At 33.2% G+C, this 16,723-nt stretch overlaps 1 protein-coding gene across 1 annotated transcript in view; it reads right to left on the bottom strand.

Annotated features, from left to right (window-relative positions):
• Positions 1-2,546: 2,546 nt before the first annotated feature.
• Positions 2,547-16,723, bottom strand: part of LOC145681739 (uncharacterized) — a 121,185-nt gene continuing 107,008 nt past the window's right edge. Inside the window, exons 17-21 of the mRNA XM_081753349.1 lie at positions 14,791-14,832; positions 13,882-13,923; positions 11,141-11,206; positions 4,832-5,089; positions 2,547-2,828 (exon numbers count right to left, since the gene is read on the bottom strand). Of these exons, the coding sequence (XP_081609475.1) occupies positions 2,650-2,828; positions 4,832-5,089; positions 11,141-11,206; positions 13,882-13,923; positions 14,791-14,832 (587 nt within the window). The 3' untranslated portion in view covers positions 2,547-2,649. The remainder of the gene's footprint in view (positions 2,829-4,831; positions 5,090-11,140; positions 11,207-13,881; positions 13,924-14,790; positions 14,833-16,723) is intronic.

Genomic DNA, 16,723 nt, shown 5'->3' with positions numbered 1-16,723 from the left:
AAAATATCTACTTCTGGTTTGCACTAATGATATTATAGCTTAAATAATGTTGATGATAATAACTCCCATAAACAGAAAGCTATCTTCACTGTTTTGTAAATCATATTACCTGAGATATTACCTATTTCGTCTACCCCGAAAATACGACCATCGTAAATTTTATAAGCAATATACTTATATCTATATTGGTATAGATTATCAATATGGAATACTAATATGTGAATAGCGTTTTCAAGTAATAAGAATTGCAAAAAGTATTATAATGATTTGATAAATGCATTTAATTCAAATATTCATTAAGATTATATAATCTCTAAAACTGAACAATGTCTTATAATAGATGAAAACTTTGAATTGCGTATACCAACTTATTTTTACATATCACAGCATGGAGCATTTTCATACAAATCAACTTATTCTTGTGGGCTCATATGGGCCGTAGACAGGTAGTATCTAATTAACATGTCCTTATCGGCTGCACAGAGTCGTGGAGTACACCAATCGCCTTGCGCCTTTTAGGTCAATAATGTCCTATGCAGTTGTAATGTGCCGGAATATCCTATCTATTAAACCTTCTTTGGATTAATGGATTGGGCCGTTGAGTATCATTACAAAAAAGTAAATTCAGAGCCATACCTTAGAAGATAAAAGTCAGTAATAAGGAACACTATCGCATCTTCATACTCTCACTTTGCTAAAGTACATGTATTCTACCCAGTACTCTCGATAAAAAGTATAAAGAGATAAAACTCAAGTGTCTCAAATACATTGCCTTTTTGACCCTAACAACGAAGTGAAATATTACATTATGAAAGCGGACCGGACGTGTAGAATAAAGGACATCTGTAGTTTCGGATTCACTAATCAGGATTTTTCTTCAGTCAGACCTAAGAAGTCTCTTTTTTATATATGTTTATTTTAAAGGTAATCATTTAACGACTTGAGTGGTAAATTATTAACCTAGAACTAGGACAGTTAAAAAACTTCAGACGAAGACAATGATAAACTCTAGAAATGCACAAGGATCCCAATCTCACTTAGCTAGCAACATACCACATTCAACCAAGTATTTCGGTGCTATTACTGAGGACTTGAGCAGATTATGTATGTTAATTGAACAATTATCGTTGCTACAGACATAAATACTCGGAAAGAAGAGAATACATTTTACCGCCTATATACTCTTATTTTAGTTAAATTTAGATTAAGCCCCGAAACATAACTGTCATAATGTTAAAGCTCTATTTCCTCTTTAAAAATCTTTGAAGAATGTTGACACCGTCAAGGCGATACAAAATCATCTAAATTCTTTAGAAGAAGTTCATAGGTCATTGAAAAAAAGAGAGTGAGTAGAGATGTTTAAGCGACACACTCATTTTTAAGAGAAACGCCCGAATCATTATCTTTTTGTGGAAGCCGATCTAACAATCCACGAATGTTGAATTCTTATCTCCTCTTTACATATGCAACAAATTTTCCTAATTTGACCCGTTTCTTGAAATTTACCTACAGCATCAAACATAAAAAATCCTCATTATTTCAAACATTTCCAGAGAGGGTCTGCTTTGGAAACTGTTACGCAACCTCTACCATTCCTTTGCTCGAACCAACAAACAGTAATGACGTATACAAACCCTTTGAAATATACATTTCAATATGTAATAAAAATTCGTCATCTCATTCAAAGCAGCCAGCCCACTTTCCCTTATTAACCAGTCAAAGAGCCGAGTTTTATTTTCTGGTACTTCAGAAAGCGACGCACTCTTCACAATATAGAAAGAACAGAGGAAGAGCTCATAATTATGATAATACTATACGCTTCTTGTTACAAGAAGATATACGGTTAGAGCCAATAAAGACATACTTGTAGCTCGGAAACATGTCACTTTGCCCTGAATTCTTCGCTATTCGCTTTTAGGAGTATGACTAAGATCAAAATGATGTATCTATTCTCTACATTTAATCCATTCAAGAAAGCCATTTCTTCTTTCTTATTAGTGTTCTTGTTCAAAGTAGAGCAGTATATAAATAAGCGGCAATGGACGTGTACAAATTTAAGTTTAATATCAGAGGTATAATGTAGATGGCGTAAGTTATGTATTACGATTAAATCCACTCTGGGAAATATCGTTACGTTATATGATAATTTTTCTCCTATAGCACTCAAAGTTGCAACCGTAAATAAGAGAATGTCTTTTTATTCTTATTTTTGGTTTGATTAGATGGCTAACAAAGATTACTACATCTATGATTTTCACTCTGAAATCGTAACTTATAAACCATTTTGCTTCTTCTTAGTACTTTTATTCTATTACTTATCAACAGATAACAGAATAATGGGAATTGATATTCAATAATATCTTACTATTTCTAGGCACAGGGTATTTCGGATGTGGGAAAAATATTATATGTTGAATTTCTTCCACCCCTATTCTGTTCATAAGAAGTTTGCAAATTTTATTCCAACTATGTTCATAGAACTAACATAAACCACATGGAAGCAAAGATACTTATTACATAAATATAAAGGTCAAAGAAACTGCTAGTTGCTTGAGACGGAGATCACTTTATTACTGATATGTGCAATCATTATTGTTGGTTAATAAAATTGTATTTATTGCTGGTAAAAAGTAATACTAAGTTCGTGTGTTATTTGAATTTGGCAACTTGAATACGACTTGCTGGATATGCCTCACATATGAAAGGCTTTTTCGTCCAACAACCAATATCTTCTAGTGCACCATTTCTGTCTATTGCCCCGCACTTTCCACTTCCATTTGGCTCACGTTTGCCAAAATTCGTGTAACCAGATTCATTCAACGATTCGCCTGAAACACATAACAAAATCTCATATGTAATGCAACTATAATTATTTTTGATATATGCATTATAACTTAGGAAACAAATCATTCATGAAAACATATGTCACACATAAACGTAATGGAAACAGAATGATACAAATATAAATCTTGGAGGATGATATGAAACAGAACAAAAAGTCCTTTCACGTGCGCTGCGTTACGAGCCGCTCGTGGCTCGTGCGATAGTTCATTTCTGTGAGGTGCCGTTTTATGCATTATATTATCTCTGTGCTTTTGTGGCATTTTCGTTTGTACAGATTTTTAACATTAATAACACCCACGTGCTACACGAGTCACCGGTGACGCGTCCTTCAATGGCATAACGTAGCTCCAGATTATATCAACAGATGGCGAAAATGTGAATTTGGAATGCAGCGTTGTCCTCTGTGGAGAGAAACTCAAATTAAGACCTGTGTACGAGTCACTGGTGACTCACCGACGGCCAAACCTTCAACGAGACACAAAGTGACTCGCGTAACACTGAGATAGAAACACAGTTTTATACTCCCGCAGCGAACTAGGTGGTGTGTGTGTGTGTTCATGATCTGTTCTTACTACATACTTTCTCCCGGAAATTTGTTTTCAGATAACCACGCATGAGTTAAAATTAGCCAACAAATATCATTAAGTTATTCTGAAGCAGTTTGTTTCAGCACCGGACAACAAATGAGTGCAATTTTTCGAACATGAGAAGCGATCATATTCAAGAATTTGTTCTGATCGAAGCTCAACGTGCTTAAAATTCAGAAGAATTTTGTTATTGATGTTTGGAGGTGCTTTATCTGCAAACTTACTGAATGTCTAAAATCGAAGCAGCATATTAATATAAGTATATTTTGAAGACTCTCTATCGACAGTGTAGGCCATATATTTATGACAATAACACAGGTTGTTACACACTAGGACAAGGAAACCATTAGCGCCTAAAAAAAGTATCGCACATGGGACTGATGTAACGTGAAACGGAAACATATATATATATATATATATATATATATATATATATATATATATACCTATATATATATATATATACATACTCGCTGTTAGCCATTCTGGTAAAAAAAATCCAAAGATTTTGAATTTTTGTTTTCCTTATTTAAACAAGGTTGTGTTGTCCACAGACGTCATATTTAATGGAAACTAGAATATATTTCAATAAGGATGGAAAATAATTATACAAACAGCTCCACTATTCAGTTTTTAAACTCAAATGTAAAACCATAGGAAACAGACACGGTTTCAACAGGAACAACAGTTGACGCGATCTTAACATTTCCAAAGTGGGTAGCGTGATAAGTTCGTTAACTTAAATGTCAAAATTCATTGTACCTGATTTAGAAAAATATTCAAAAAGAAAAAAATAAATTGAAAAGAAAGAAAGAGCTCACTTGTGCTTACATGGATATACGTTCAGTTGATGTGTGAGAGCCAGTTTCTATAGCAGGCGGGAACTCTTATGTTTCATATCGCAGTTTAAACTGTACGTCCAGGTATGAGATAATTTTGTTGTGAACGGGACGCTGAACTCAAATCAATATAATATAGTCAAAATAAATAAATCATAAATAACATTAGATTGAACATTAGCTCAACTACACCATAATATCTGCCAAACAGCAGCAGAAATCCTAATCATTATACATTTCGAGAGTTACGTAACGAACATAAACTGTTCAACAGTTATAGAGAGATATGTGGGTCTGGGTCAACCGCTATGCAGAAAGGGAAATACGAAAACATGATTCAAAATAAAATAGTTTCTCAGTATAATATTGAGAACTTCTAAATATTGTGTTTTGACATTAATTGATCTTTTCAAATGTGTACACATAAAACAATAACAACTTTAAGACTATTCTCCTTTTATTATTTACTATAGTCATAAATTTAACGATGTCAATAACGAAACAATAACGTTTCTATTAATTAATGAAACAAAATCATTAGTCTTCAATTAATCCACTAACCTTCTATAGTCATAAATTTCTTTTGTTTACCAAAGCCTCTCTCGTAAAATCCAATGTGCGCATGATGGACTCCCAAATGTTGATGAAGTATGGATTTTAAAATGTTAGCTTCATCGTACGAATTGACAACCGCTAGACGACCACCTTCCTTTTCACACACTTTCTTTGCGTGTAGCCATGGTGCTTTCTTTGAATGGAACTTGTAAAAACCGAAACCTGGGTAGAACACGTAGCCATGTTTTGTCATCTTTTGCTGACCTGAAGCAAAATATATAGAAAATATGATTCTCTATTATTCTACTCTTACACTCTAAATAATATCTAAATGAGCATTTAAATATATTGAGCAAAATTACATAAATAACAAACACGAATATCTCAAAATGTACGAATTCATTTACCAAATCCAAGGTTCCCCTACATACAGTGTAATTTTTTTTCTAACTATAGATAAACACACAAATACCATGTAATAAAGCTGGTATGAAAATCATTGTTTAAAGTGGAATGACTTGACATCGGACAGAAATGAAAATCTTAAATGTAATCTCCTGCTCGATAATTTATCAGAAGAGATGAAACGTATGAAAAAAGTAGAATTCAATACAACGTTGATGAATAGAGGAACTGATAATATTGCAAGAATCAAATTTAATAAGGATCAATTTCTTAGAACTTCATTTATTTAACGTGTTACATTATCATGTAAAATAGTAGTTATTTTCAATACCTTACTCTCTGTGAATAGTTGCATATCCTCAAGTTAATCAACAATTACGTCAAATAATTATGTAACATTTCAAAATTCGTGCGATCAAGAAGAACTATATTAATTACTTTTATTCGCAATCCTGAATCAGGAAACCTGCTTTAAATCATGTAGCCAGTACTCCAAGTGAAATTGTCATAGCCTTTTACCTGTCAAGAAAATGAATGCAGTATCCACATTTCTCTGCAACAATTCTTAATGTATTTCTAGTAAAGAGCATTACAATGTAGGAAGTATAATCCATACCATAATCTATAGTAATATAATATGTGTTTATAAGATGTTAGACTTATCCTGATTTTGATAAATTGTGAAAGCAATTGAGATATTTGAAGCAACCGATTGAGTTTAAGAGTACAATATAATTTACACATATTGATTTTTTATATTATGAATATCATGTATATTATGTATGATGTATATTTACATACTTATGTATGTACATTTTAATCTCACAGATTAGAAAATATACTTGATTACAAACACTATACTATACTACTATTTTCCATTTATGATGTAACTGCTGATATTATCAATTGTACACATAGCCATTTCATATAGCCTCGCTGCTGGACGGACGTTAAACTCAAATTCCAGATAATAGTATCGGAGAGCCATTGTACAATTTTAACACGTTAAAATAGAAAAATAAGTTGATTTTAGGATTTTGGATTAAACATTAAAAAAGGAAAGAAGCCTCTTTGTATATAACACTTTATATAGAATAATTTTTATAATATAAAGCTCTAATAAATGTAGCAGAGGGGATCAGACTAAACGTATATGTATGGGAGCGGAGCTATGTACGAAATATCTACATATTTAGCTATCTCTTGTGAAAACATAATTAAAAAATGCTTGCACGTATGTAATAAAATACAAATAAGCACTGTCGAAGTCAAAGTAATCTTTATGCGTTAACATATTAAAGGTTTGACTTCAAACGAAATTATTTGACGCCGTACTATCTATCTATTAAAAGACAATGTATATGTTTAGAATATAGGATGCAAATAGTTTCCCATAATGATATCGTTATCCGCAAACATGTAAAGGGATTAAATCCATTAAAGGATCCGTTCTAGAATATCATTTTACGTAGCGACTGCATAGAAGATAATTAAAAAATCGTAATCTGTGTGTGATATAATACAAAGCTTTCTCTTCTGAAGTCTTCATTACCTGGTAAGATATTAAGGGTTGGCTACAATATGGAAATTAACCAAGAATATAAACCTAACTAACTATTGCAAAGCATACTTACAGCGTTTGCATATATGTATGACATATGATATGCTACTAGGGACCATAAAAATGTTAACGAATTGATCCAGTTAACGTACTCGCATCAAGTAATTGAGCTAGCTATATGTTATTAAATCAATTCCAACTAGAATTGTCGTACAAATTAATGAAAGATCGGATAGATAGACCAACACTTCTACCTGATATTTTCACTACTCGACCCTGATATTATCATCACCACGTATAATAAGAATTGCTGTGAGATTACTGACATTTCGTATGACAACTTATTTGAAGGTTATAATTTCAATTTGTCTACAATGTCCAAAACTACGTTTCAGTTTTGCTTTCTATCTCTTTCTTATCGCTATATATTGCGCATTAAGAGAATTATAGCCTCCAATTTTATATTTTCTGCAATATTATATATTCCCTTTATGTAATTGTCAAAACAATTAACTTTTCTCTGTTCTTTTCAGATTATTAACAATTAATTGAATTGATTCTTTTCTCAGTTCTAATACATATCAAGTTCTACGATTAAGTTTTCTCTGGACCAATATTAATCCTAGCAAGGCCGTGCTCGCATGAGCTACGTTAAGGAACAAGGGGGAGGGGTTAAATTTGCCCGCGCTTGTTTATGTAGCTTGCGGAGTATGTTTGTTCAATTTGATTTAACGTGTTGAAATAAATTTCGAAAAACCGAAACTTGTCCAGGAATTGAGCCTTTTATTTGTAAAAAAAGGGACTCAACACAGAGCGTACAACTCCTTATATGTTATACGAACTTTCGTATCACACAGTGCAGAAAAACAGTGTTATAACTATCACTCTACAAGTTCTGTGAAAGCTTAAGTGTTTTTATAAAGGAGAAAAGTAAAATTTTAAAAAAGTAATACATGTTTAATATATAAAAAAAACAAATAGAAGGAATTTGGGGGAAAAGATGGGTAGCACCTATGACCAAGGGTGGGTCGAATCTACCCGCAAAACATGAATTATTTTTTGCCAAAAATAATGCAGCATATTCCAGTTAAAAGAAACTAAAATGAACCTTTAATCAAAAGGAACAGTAATAAAGAAATCAGAATTCTGAATACATATTAATGCATACCAACAAAATAAAAAAGAATTCACGGGCACAATTTACCCACCTCTGGTCTTTTTAGGGTTAACATCAATTTATGCAAATCCTTCCACGTAACGCAATGGGAGTAAAATATAGGTCAACAACACAAGAGAGAAACATATATATAATTTCGTCTTCAGAGAGTTTTGATTTATGTTGTATCTTATTTCAAAATATTTTCATTTAAAATTGAAACTGTACAATCCATTAGTGTGGCTCATAGACGGAATTACACTTATAAGGTAGAGTTTGTGATTTATTTTTAAATTCGATTCTTAAGTTGTCCAGTTTTTTTTACTAATTTTTAAGACTGTTATAGGATTCAATATTTTGTGTGGTTTTGTTACCATTTACAAACGTTAAAGTTCTATTACTGTATAAGTTATTTATTCATTTCGATTCTGATTACTTCGGTTTCAGGAAATTTGTTTGTGACAATAAATGCAAATTCAACCCAAAGTTATATACGAGCAACTCTTGGCTCTTATGAAACGTGCACTTCAAATATTACAAGATGAGTCGTTTTATTGTTTGGTGTATAAGTGCTATAAATAGGAAAAATCACCACGTAAAAAAGCCCTGCTAGTTAACAACATAATTACACATATGTAGTATACGAACTACAATCTTTTCCGTCAAAATAAAACAAATTATATCAACTGACAAAAAGAACTATGTGGTGGACAAACACCGTGCTTGTAGGTTTTCTCGGGGTTCTCCTGTTCCCTCCCACTTTGTTCATTTCACCATTTCACTCATTTCTCATCATCACCGTCTCCTTAAGGATAACCGACATAACTGTGGGACATAAAACTTAAAGATTTCATTTCATTTTAATAACACACTACACACTTGGGCTCCCAAAATACTAATATTTTATTTTGCTTTTGACAAAGAAACACAATATGGCTTGAACTAGGTCATATATTTCTATTCACGTGTGTTCCACATTCCCAAATGTGAAAGTAAAAGGAAAAGTTTAAACGGTAATCACAACGTTAGTATAGGGCTCAAGTCTAAATACATACTATTGAATTGCTTTGAAATATTAGAAATATCGATGATGTTATGGTTTATTATCATTTTCAAGTTAGTACTTTATCGTGCACACCAAGTTTCGAGTACATGAAGATAACTGTTTGTCTCTTGCCGCGAAATCTAATCAAGATGTTCACCACACACCCCGTACTATTTTTCAGCAGAATGAGATCTACTGATAAGCATACCTGAGCCATTATTTAATTTTCTTGCAATAATCACTCATAATACAGAGTTTAACTCTCTATTGGAATTCCAGTTAATTAAATGCGTTGATTAAAAAAATATTCGCGTTTTGCACTTACCAGGAAACCGATTCAAATGTGACACGAAATTGTGAACGAGTTTATAGTATTTACCAAGGGAACTTGGGGATTCCCTATAACCGGCAAGTAATCCCTATGTTCCTTTGGAGAATCCCTCGCACACATCTTCCAGGGGTTTAAATCATACGTTTCTCAATCGAGCAGGTACGCCTTCCAGTGTCATGATCTAAACCGCAGTCTCTACGTTGCGTTGTGTTTGAATTACAGCCATCTAAATTTCACTTTCCTACGCTTTCGGCAACTTATATCGCAGAAACATACCTCACTCACCGAAGTTCCACAAAACTCTTTTGCTGATTTCTGTGTCGGGAATGGGCTCCGAAGTGTATTCAAATAGTTTCTTACAATCCTGTATAAGGAACGTATCTTTATTACCTGTTGTCCACTTTTCGATTTATTTTACTTCATTAAGATCCGTCTCCATTATCTTACAAGACATACTCGTATGATGTTAGAATAAGATAAAACTATCTCGATATCTTTTATATTTACGAATTGGTTATTCCTAAATGACTGACACTCAACTGAAGTTTATTATATTAACAATTTATTGGAACAACAATGACAAAATTCATATTATAGGTAGTTCCTCCTCGACACCTGTGGCTTGTTTCCATCGTTCCGTCAGTTTCCTTATTTTCTGAACAAACCGTTCCATGGATGATTTTCGGTACCACACCTGGATAATTGAATGAAGCTCAGCATAGAAAGAGAAGATCCGGTCATTATCGGAGAGGAACGCATCACTGTTAACCCTAGAACACCCTGCGTGATGATGGCACACTTGCTGCAATGTAAGTACGTATTGTCATGTTGGAGAGGAAAATGGAGTGTCAATTTTACGATAATACATTGTTGAGTATACATGTGCAATTAGTGCAGTGAATTGTAGTAGCGATAGCTATCAAATGATATTATCCGAAAGAGGCGTTCCATTAGAAGTATTCCCTTCTGATCTCATAAATATGTCGTCATTCGCTCCTTGAGTGATAGTACGGCTCATGTCGTTTTGGGGCAGAGCTTTTATTGTGTTTTCGTTAAATGGAACTGCGCTGTTAGTCGACTGTCTCCTGCCAGAACCAAGACTTCAATTGATCTGCGCTGTGCCTCTCCAGCAAATTTGGCATATGTCTGCACTCTTATATATCTACACAATACTGTGATAACGAGGCACCCTCTGTGCACTGAGTTTTCCTGCTTCAAGTCGGATAATGAGGTGCAATGTTTCGTGTGAGATATATTCCTATATTACAACTACCACACTAAATACTGTTTACTTGCTGTGTAGTTACTTTAAGCATGGTACTCTTGCGTTTGATGCAGCACTTTTTTGGACTACCAACGTATTTTGGTACCTACACAATATATTATATGTATACCGTATACATCACACATGTGTGTAGAACGGCTGTAGTGCCCGTTTATGAGACGAATGTCACTGCTTTCATCTTTTAAATATAACATATACAGTTCGATATGTATGTATATTTTCGTATCGTTACTATATTTCCCCTATACTATCGCGATATATTTCCAAAATTTTGCATCAGTTTCACATTTGTGGTTGTGTTTCAATTGGAGTACTTAACAAAATTCAGATTTTCCGTTTCATTATTCTCTGAGTGTACTGGGGAAAATGTCTTCCTAAGGTGTTCGTCATTTTATTGTTAATTAATGAATTAAAGTCGTCTTTCGAAAATGTGAGTTTTTAACCTAAAAGTAAGTCCTTTTTTACTGTTCACAATCAGGGTAGTATATTTTTATTATATTTTAATAACCATAATTTACATTGTATTACTTACCGGAATGGAAAGGGTGAAGGAAATTTGATAGTTTAGGTAATTCCAAACGTGGAATCAGTTTCTTTTCTGAAAAGATAACAAAAGTGAATTTTATTCAGCGCTAATAAACGTCACATTATAATAGGATTTAAGGGTACAGAACAGAACATTTGTCAGGAAAATTTGCTACACAAACACACACACAGACAGAGAGACATATCTTCTCTATTGAAACACATGTTTTGAAACCATATTATGCGTACGTGTGGGATTCCCCAATGGAGCGTAAGGTACTAGTGCTGGCGAACAGTGGAGTTTTAAATAGGAAATGGAGTGAATGAACAACAGAAAGGTACCAGGGAGACCCATTTAATGTAGTTAAAGTACAACATATGCTAAATAATATTTCTGCATTATAAAAACAAATAACGCGAAACAACACTGATTGCGAAACAGGGTCAACTAAGCAGACACATGATATGGAGTGTCTGACAAGGAGTGATAACAACATAGAACAACCACATTGTGAAGCTAACATACGCAACACTGATATTAGAAGTGTCATCAAGAGCAACAAGACGCGTTACGTAGTTTTAGTGCAAAGACAAGGAATGTAATGTTCATTCACATGATGGCACGTAAAAATGAAAGAAACAATTCATTCACAAAGAATGAGAGCGAAACAAGAAAGGGACTTCTGCTAGTGATTGATTAATGATATAATCCTAGTTGATATATTCAGAATAGCTAGTAGAAACGTATTCAGGTAACCAAAATACGTGAGTGATAATGTTGAAGAACTTCATTTCGCACATAAGGGAAAATATCATATATTTCATGCTGTCTCGTGGTGTCTATGACGTGACGTAGAAGATCCGTTTCGTACTACACGGGGTTTGGTAAATAAGTTAATTAGTGTGGCCACATAGACTAGAGTCCGTAAGTGATATACCTGAAGATACAGGAGGCCAAGCTGTAGGCCTACCATGTACGATCAGTAAATTCTAAGAGATTGTACTAAGTACATTGTTGATATAGTGTGTTCAGTAGGGCACAGCCCCGTCATGCTGGGATCACATTCGTCCAGGATTGCTAGGGGAACATTTTCAAGAAGTTCTGGAAGGACAATTAAAAGGAATATATTGAAGATACACGCGTTAAGTCGTTGGGATTAGACCTCTGCAAATCGAGATTGAAGTGTCCCACGGCATGTGACATACGGATTGTGTTCCGCCAACACATGCAAATCGAGCGGCTTATAACAACAATCATAAATAAATTAATAATCATCAGAAAACAAAAGATAACAGATCCATAGTGACATGAAATTTACCCGAGTGCACAATTTATTTTTAAAAAGCATTTATTTATTCCTAACATTTATAATTTTCTGCGAGAGTCGCAGAATTCAAGTTATTGTAAAACCATTCATTTTCTTTTTTTCTTTTTGCAGCCAACAATGTGGCTTCTATAGAAGAAACTATCCACGTGTTCAAACGGTTCACTTCGTCGCCAGCGAGTAGTTGACAAAAGTGCGTGGAAACACAATAGTTTTGTGATTCTCAAAGTTTAATTAAGCGAAAAGCCGAAACGAGTGATAACACATTTAGTAATATCAATGCATTATTATTTCTTAAACAGTAATATTGTTTATCTTTTTAATTTAAAATATCATCAACTCATGATATTTTCCATCAAAGTTAGTTCGAAAACAGAAATTTGCTATCACGAGATGTGCGTATTTATTTTTTTTCTCAGGGAAGCGACCACCAACACAAGGATTTTCCAGTGTAATGATAACGCCCAAATCCAACACCGTATTTCATAAGATACGGTGTGAATCAGTACCTTCACTGAAATTGAAATCTGGCTAGGTCAGTTTTCATGAGCCATACTGCATCCAGCTCAATAATTTTCAGTGATTGCCTTTTGTACAAGTAGTATAGTAGTTCGCGCAGCAACGTTGATTAATATTTTGTAGTGCGGGAGTAGTTAATTCGTTTCTTACGTTGTTGCTATGGAAACATGGAATGAAATGTCTGTCCCTCACTCATTTTAAGCCTTTAGAAGGAAAAGGATCTGTCAGGAGTGGTACTTTTACAGCAACCAATTCCCCTAAGTCAAAAACCCATTGAATTATACTTCCTCTTCTGAAATAAATATCAGTGTGAGACTACCAGCGAAAAATCATATTAATAATGATACAATATTAATTATTTTAATCGTCTATGCTCATAATATCATACTTGTGCGTTCATGTGTTTTTTGTATACAGTGTTCTGGATATACAGAACAAATATGAAATTCATACAGGTATTCATATTTCTTTCATATGGTTGGTGACATTTCATGCACCTCCTACATCATAGCAAGTACTACATTTTCCCGTTAGGGGAGACGATAATTCTACAAACTTTATATTTATAATTCACATCGAAAGTTTTGTCTCTGTATTACGAGTTTTAAAATGTCGAACTGTCCGATATCTCAGTGAAGTCTTTGATCTGTTTTCTTTATACACATTACGTTCTCGAACAGATAGTAACATCCCAAGGTTTGTAATATTTACAACTCTTTCAGGCCACATCACAATTTTAATGTTACCAGGAGTAACTTAATTTTACGCTCATTCAGGCTTCTCCTCTCCTGTCATTGTTCTATAAGCCATAGTCTATTATAAATTTACATTAGAATTTGTTTATAGGAGATACATTATTCTAAAAATTAGACTTGTGTGACCAAAATCATTTGTTATAACAAACCTGTATCGCGATGTAGAAGTCCATGATGCTTTGGAAGAATATCTACAAAGAAACGAAGAACAATAAACATATGAGTAATATATTGCACAGAAGTATACACTATACTAGGCAATTAGAGATTATTTACTGGAAACCTTCGCATTTTATTTCTTACTAAACTGTAAGAAAGCAATTCTCAACAATTTAACAATTCTCATGTTTCAACCTCTTCACAGTTAGTTGTTATTAGTTCCACGAAAACAAGTTATAAGTTTGGTACGCTTACATACACTGGATCGGCTACTGTTTTTGCATTCATTGCTCTTAATGTGCACACCATAATTGAAGAGATAGTTAAAAACTAAGGTTTATAATAACTTTTATATATAATATAATATAATATAATATATATATATATATATATATATATAATAAAATTATTTATTATTACCTCAAGAAGTACCCACAGACACTGCATAAGCATAGGTAAATTCCTACTATCAATTTCATATACCAACAAAACATTCTGGATTTCAATGAACAAGTCGGTGGTGAGGAACATTGAACCATAGGTTTTAAAAAAATAGAATTGTGATTACTAAATGCCCAAAACTAAGATTAATTACTGTTTCAACGAACGTAGTAAATAACTTAAGATATACATTCTAAGATCTTTTTTCCTTATAAACACTACGTTTGCGAACAGATAGTAGAATCCCAAGGTTTGTAATATTTACAACTCTTTCAGACCACATCACAATTTTAATGTTACCAGGAGTAACTAAATTTTACGCTCATTCAGGCTTCTCCTTTCCCGTCATTGTTGTATAAGCCATAGTCTATTATAAATTTACATTAGAATTTGTTTATAGGAGATACATTATTCTAAAAATTAGACTTGTGTGACCAAAATAATTTACTATAACAAACCTGTATTGCGATGTAGAAGTCCATGATGCTTTGGAAGAATACCTAGAACGAAACGAAGAACAATGAACATATGAGTAATATATTGCACAGAAGTATACACTATACAAGGCCATTAGAGATTATTTACTAGAAACTTTTGCATTTTATTTCTTACTAAACTTTAAGCAAGCAATTCTCAACAACTTAACAATTCTCATGTTTCAACCTCTTCACGGTTAGTTGTTATTGGGTACACAAAAACAAGTTATAAGTTCCGTACGGTAGATTACATATAGTGGTTCAGCTACCGTCTTAGCATTCATTGTTCTTAATGTGCACAACCATAATTGAAGAGATGGTTAAAAAACAAGATATATAATAAGTTTTTCAGCATACAATTATTTATTATTACCTCAAGAAGTACTCCACGGACACTGCATGAGCATAGGTAAATTTCCTCTATCAATTTCGCATACCAACAAAACATTCTGGATTTCGATGATCAAGTCGGTGATGAGCAACAATAGCTTTAAAAAAAACTAATAGAATTGTGATTATACTATATGCTCAAACTAAGATTAATTACTCTTCAACGAACGTAGTAAACATACTTAAGGTATACACTCTGAGATAAGGAATCTATTGCTTCAAGCATTTTGATATTGATTTCATTGATGCTTGCACTTTTCATAACTTAAAGGTACGAAAATATTCTGCATTTTTTTGGAATTTGTTTCTCTCCTGAACTAAATTAGAACGTGTCTCTTGGAAACAGCTAATGATGTGCTACGCGATGCCATTCCTGACATTCTACCTTTATGAATACTGATAAGTAATTAACAGCATGCTACTTTCCTTTGGTTGAGAGAAAGTATATTGCGTCTTAATAACAGATAAACATACAACATCAGAAAATTCATTCATAAGTTGTCGGAGAAAGGTATCATTAAGGAACACAACGATAAACTTCATTTAGGGAAATAAAAGATGTACTGTTGTATGCAATGTAAGGAAAGTAATAAAATCGGCATCGACAACGTTGCCAATAATATATTTTTCAATAAGACTCGGTCATATGAAATTTATTACTTGATAACAGTAAAACACAAAACTAAACAAATAACAGTATAGAAAAGACAAACTGGAAACTGGGTTTTTCAATTACACGAATATCTTGACAATATGAGTTGAAGGAACATACGAGTTTTGCAAACCGTTGACTTTCACTCATAACTGAGCACGTATTAGATCTAAAGGTTTTGATAACTTTTTCTGATCATTTGACATGTGGAGCTGTTTTTTACAAAACAAAACTTCAAAGTTTTAAAATTTAGCTTCTATTGCACATCGAAAGTATTTCGTACAGACTTTGCTTTTGATCGACTTTACAAATTAATTAAATATTACGCATCAAGTCCTTGATTTTACATAGTCTGATTTTATGGAGTATAACAGCAACAATAAAATAAAAGATGTGCGTTAGAATATTTTCATGTCATTTTCTGAAAATTAGCCATGATTGATTTCAGTAAGATCGAGCACATTGTAGCAAACTACACAAACCAAGGGCTGCAGGCTGCTCGAGCTAACTACGTCCGAGACATTTATTCTACTATATCGACTCCGGACTTAATCTGCTTATAGAATTGGACGGTTTTATGTTCCTTCTTGTTCTTTTAGGTCACTTCAATGCTGAGAACTAAGTAGTGAAACGTCCTTTAATTTATCCGTGATAAATAATTATTGTTGTATCATTTGCTGCTTTTACAGTTTTGCTGTGAATATCCAACTTGGACATTTTGGTACTACACCAAAATGCTCTTCACTTCCAATTCAACGTAGAATATTCACGTTTCCTTTGCTTTTAGCCAAGCAATACATTATAGAAGAGAGCAAAATTGCCACTCGTCAAAGTGTACCCTTAAATAAAAAAAACATTCTATAAGTTTAATAA

The sequence above is a fragment of the Thermobia domestica genome, chromosome 3 (assembly GCF_964235325.1).
Source record: "Thermobia domestica chromosome 3, izTheDome1.hap1.1, whole genome shotgun sequence".
In the NCBI taxonomy this organism is placed as follows: Eukaryota; Metazoa; Arthropoda; class Insecta; order Zygentoma; family Lepismatidae; genus Thermobia; species Thermobia domestica.
Note: the sequence above shows the minus strand (reverse complement) of the source record. Positions and strands in the feature narration are given on the sequence as shown.